Raw genomic sequence first — 4,611 nt, 5'->3', positions numbered from 1 at the left:
CCATTATAATTTTATGGTGATTCCCTTCGGTTTGACTAACGCACCAGCGATCTTCATGGATCTCATGAATCGCGTGTTTCATCCATATTTGGATCAGTTTGTCATAATTTTCACAGACGAAATTCTGATCATTTCGAAGAACAGAGAGGAGTACAATTAGCATTTGAGGACCGTACTATAGACTTTACAGGACATAGCCAAATTCAGTAAATGCGAGTTCTGGCTAGACAAAGTGGCGTTCTTGGGCCACATTGTATCCCGAGATTGAGTGGAGGTCGATCCCAGCAAGGTTGAGGTAGTCTGAGATTGGCCAGTGCCTAAGAGTGTGACAGAGATCCGCAGTTTCTTGAGTCTAGCAGGGTATTATCGGAAGTTGATACATGGTTTTTCTTCCATGCGGTGCCATTGACCGCCTTAACGAAGAAGAACATGCAATACAACAAAAATGGCTTTTCGTAGCGCGCCAATTCTCTTTCCGCGGCGCACATTGCACAACTCCAAGCTGTTGAAAGTTCAAGATTATCCGCGGCATGCGCATGCGCGCCGCAGATACTTTTATCTGTGGCGTACATGCGCACGCCGTTACTACTAATATCCGCAGCATGCATGCGCACTTCGTTAATACTATTATCAGCGGTGCATACATGCACGCCGCAGATACTATTATCAATATCGTGCGCACGCACGTTGCGGATAATATTATCTGCAACGTGCAATGTACGCCGTTAATATTCATATCCGCAACATGCAAACAAATTCTACATCGTTCGTTTGCAAGCCGTAAAATAAAATTCGATAAAAAACAATCGAATGGACAAAAACAATAAAAATTTTGTGCAAATTTAAGTTTAATTAACACAAAATTGATAAAAGTAATTGTTTTTCAGTATATCAACACAAAAATTTTGAAAATTCAAAGCAAGATAAGGAATCTGTAACAACTAGCTGGTTCATATATAACAATGATTAAAATTTCAATACACGCAAATCTGTAGAATATTTATCAATCACACAATACTGTAAATTTAGATAACCATGCTACCGTACTTACTATCGCACCCTCGAGAAACTGCATTTCATCATTTGGTCGAATTAGGTCCACCTTCTACACCAAAACCTTATCAACCCAAACTTTCCAACAAGATCTACAAAGAACAACGTGATGCACTTTTGTGTTTGGATATGTGGATGCAATTCGACATTCTGCGACAACTAATTCATCAACACACCACTGAAGCAGCTTACATTTAGTATTAGCACGGATATCTCCAAGACTCACATTCCTCAAATTTGACTGTAAATAAACAATGAAAAATTTATTGATTCAACCATGTCCATTTTTGTAACTATTTTGCGGTTTTAAAATACATAATTTAAAGATAATTACCTGAGAAACATGATCAAAATTACCATTTTTCTTGGCACCAATATCGATATCACCATTACTACCAACTTCATTCTCAATACTGCTACCAATGCCACCACTATCAACCTAATTTTACAATCAAATCGTGTGAAGCGATTTAATCATGATAATTCAAAAGCATTTAAGTGTGTATATATACCAAACATATTTTTTATATGTTGTTTACTTACTAACATGTTCTTGCTGATTTTGTTGATTCATACTTTGTAAAAACATGGACCTCATTTCTTGAACTTCCAGCTGATTTTGTTGCATTTGTTGTTGAAGGCTTTGTACCATAGTTTAAAGTTGTTGAACAGTTTCATTTTGTTTCACAGAAGCTCCAATTGATCTCGTCTCTCTATCATTTTTAGAGTAATTTAATCATATTAATAAGTCTTGAAAATATTCATTGAAAAATATTTATTTTATCTTGGGCATCATCAGTCTCTTTTCCCCATCCTATTATCGAATATTCAGGTAAAATCTACAATTTTACATAAAATCGTGCAATTAGACCCTTAATCATATACTATGCATCGTGCAATTAGACCCTTAGAATAGCTACTGGACCAAGCCCTACAGGCCCTACACAACCAGCCCTCAAACTCGTGCCCTTCAAGTCATCATGCGACCCATATTCACGATTCCGCCCTAGCCTTCACACCAGCCTTCCCGCAACCTATCTAGGACCCTAACTCAGCCCCCTTAGGACCCTTGGGCTTGACTTAATAGCAGCCAGCAGCCCCACCCTCCAAGGAGACCTAACCGAACCCTAGTTTCCCCTCAAACCCCAAAACGTGCATCCCTCTCCTATATTATGTCCAGCCCTTGCACAGAACATCTAGGACCATGACTAGACTCCTTAGGACCCTTGAACACATCCAAAATTGCAGCCCGCAATTGTGCCCACCTAGAACCCAAGTTCGAAACCCTAGGACTCTAGAAACCCAATTTTCGTTAATAATGTTACCCTATCTTGTCCAGCCCTTAAACATGCACCTAAAGACCCTTAAACATGTGGAAAAACATCCATTCCCATTGCCCTACCATTACAGCACCTTTGTGCAACATAAGCAAGAGTTTTAAAAGATGAAAACTCTAGTTTTATCATGTTCATGCCATAAAAACGAAAATATACAAAGTGTATCATGCAATCATGTATCAAAACATAAAATATGGTGTGAAATATGAGTGAAGAATGATAAAGGCGTGTCGTTGCATTTATTACGCACGAAAAACGACTTGTAATGCGAGGGACGTCGACGTTGGGAGGACCTTGCTGAAATTCTGCACTATTAACGTGATTTTCCTCTCAAAAACTCGTGTGGTGTGTGTTTTTGTTTGCTGATGGAAAGTCCTTGCGTTTGTGTGTGAGGTGTGCGTGTGTTTGTGTAGTAGGTTTAGGATTTTGGAAGGCTTTTAAGTGATATAAATACTTGTGTAGCAAGCTAGGCCCAATAACATAGTATAATAGACTCATTAGATGGTAATTAAAATATTTTGTTTAGGTTGCTTTTCGAAAATATTAACCGAGCCTCCAAAAAGTTCTTATTTTTGTCAAAATTGATTGCCGGTTTAAAATACAATTCAGCGCTTAAAAACACATCAAAATACCTCATTTTTGAAAATACATTTTAAAATATATCATAAATTAAATAATTAAAAATAATCATTTAATAAAAATTTATCTGTAACGCCCCGAAAATTTAAAGGTCCACGCAAACCACATGCATGCAATTATTAAATCCTCTTGTATTTTAATTATTTGTTTTAATTGCATTAATTAATTATTTTGTGCATATTTGCATGTTTAAATTTAATTTTCTACATGGTTGCATTAAAATGTAATTTTTAAAGGTTATTCGAGTCGCGATCGAGGAACGGAGACCGAGGACTGAAAAATGGAAAATGTTTTTATTGTTTTTGATTATTCAAAATATGGGTGATGCTTTTTCATATTTTTGAAAATAAGGGGTTTTGAGATGATTTTATACGCCGGGGCGTAAATTTTATCGGTGTTTGTTTTTCAACAAAAATGCAAACGTGGTGACAACCCGGCTAATAAATTCACAAAATTTATTAAACAAAATTATTTTATTATTTAATTAAATACTAATGGGCCTAATTAAAACCCTTAATGGGCATAAGCCTTGTTACTAGAATAATTAAATATTTAAAACACAATTAAACCCCATAACCCTTCCCTCACTCACGTTAAACACACGCCCATCCTTATCAAAATTCTCCCCACACTCAATTCACGGCACACACAGATTATTGAAGAAGAAACCTTCAAAAATTCAAGGAAACAACCATGGTTTTGGAAGAGAAATCATCCTAGGGTCTCCTACGTCGAAGTTCTTCACATCGCCATCGAATATTCGTGCGTTTAAAACGCAAAGGCACGCCTTAATCTTCTTTTTCTTATCTTTCACACCATATTATGTTTTTGATACATGATTGCATGAAAAATATGGTACAACTTTTATATTTTCGTTTTTATGGTTATACATGCACAAAACAAGAGTTTTTCTTTTTTAAAACTCTTCATAATGATGCACAAAGGGGCTGCCATGGTAGAGGTACTTGAAGGGATGTTTTTCCACATTTTTAAGGGTCCCTAGGTGTATGTCTAAAGGCTGAAAAAAATAGGGAAGGAATAAAAACGAAAATAGACTCCTTAAGGGAAAGGACTCTTCGACTAGGAGTCTTTGAGGGTCACGGCTGCTAGATGCGGTTAGGGAGGGTTCACTAGACTTAATTGGGCTGCATAGGAGGAATGGGTAGAGGCTGGACATGGTGGTTAAGGGCTAGAGGCGAAGCTAGCCTAGGTTCGAATCATATTAGGACTAGGACTCTTGTGCAGAAAGTTCAGTAGCTTCCTAGGCATATTCAAGGGACTTAATGGGCTGGAATTTGGTTGTATATGGGTTAGTTAGGTGTAATTAAGCTTTGGTTCAAGTTTGGTAAATTTTGGTTAAGTTTCGAGTCCATACGAGTCAAAACTGGGAAGTACGTCTATGTTTAAAAACGAATAGTGAAACGCCTAGATTTAAGCTTAATAAAATTATGAAAAATTATATTTAAGCTCAAATAATTATTATAAGTCTAAGTTTTTAATTTGAGAATTTTATATTAAGGTTTGGTTTAATTCAGGATTAAAACGCATTAATACGTCACATTTAAATATTAAATTAAAAGTC

The 4,611-nt window shown here is 36.4% G+C and overlaps 1 protein-coding gene across 1 annotated transcript; it reads right to left on the bottom strand.

The window, feature by feature from the left end:
• Positions 1-1,105: 1,105 nt before the first annotated feature.
• On the bottom strand, positions 1,106-1,705 carry LOC142538609 (uncharacterized). Its single transcript, XM_075643922.1, has 3 exons — positions 1,601-1,705; positions 1,388-1,492; positions 1,106-1,294 (listed from the first exon to the last, which is right to left on the bottom strand). The coding sequence occupies exons 1-3, from the start codon at positions 1,703-1,705 to the stop codon at positions 1,106-1,108; spliced, it is 399 nt and encodes a 132-aa protein (XP_075500037.1).
• Between the last annotated feature and the right edge of the window lie 2,906 nt (positions 1,706-4,611).

Source organism: Primulina tabacum, chromosome 3 (genome assembly GCF_025594145.1).
Source record: "Primulina tabacum isolate GXHZ01 chromosome 3, ASM2559414v2, whole genome shotgun sequence".
In the NCBI taxonomy this organism is placed as follows: Eukaryota; Viridiplantae; Streptophyta; class Magnoliopsida; order Lamiales; family Gesneriaceae; genus Primulina; species Primulina tabacum.
This window is presented reverse-complemented; position numbering and strand designations above follow the sequence as displayed.

Coding starts and splice junctions, on each gene's coding strand:
- LOC142538609 (XM_075643922.1), bottom strand. CDS start 1,705: ATGGTACAAAGCCTTCAACAACAAATGCAACAAAATCAGCTGGAAGTT. Junction 1,493..1,600: donor AACAAAATCAGCAAGAACAT/GTTAGTAAGTAA, acceptor TTGTAAAATTAG/GTTGATAGTGGTGGCATTGG. Junction 1,295..1,387: donor ATTTTGATCATGTTTCTCAG/GTAATTATCTTT, acceptor GTTTATTTACAG/TCAAATTTGAGGAATGTGAG.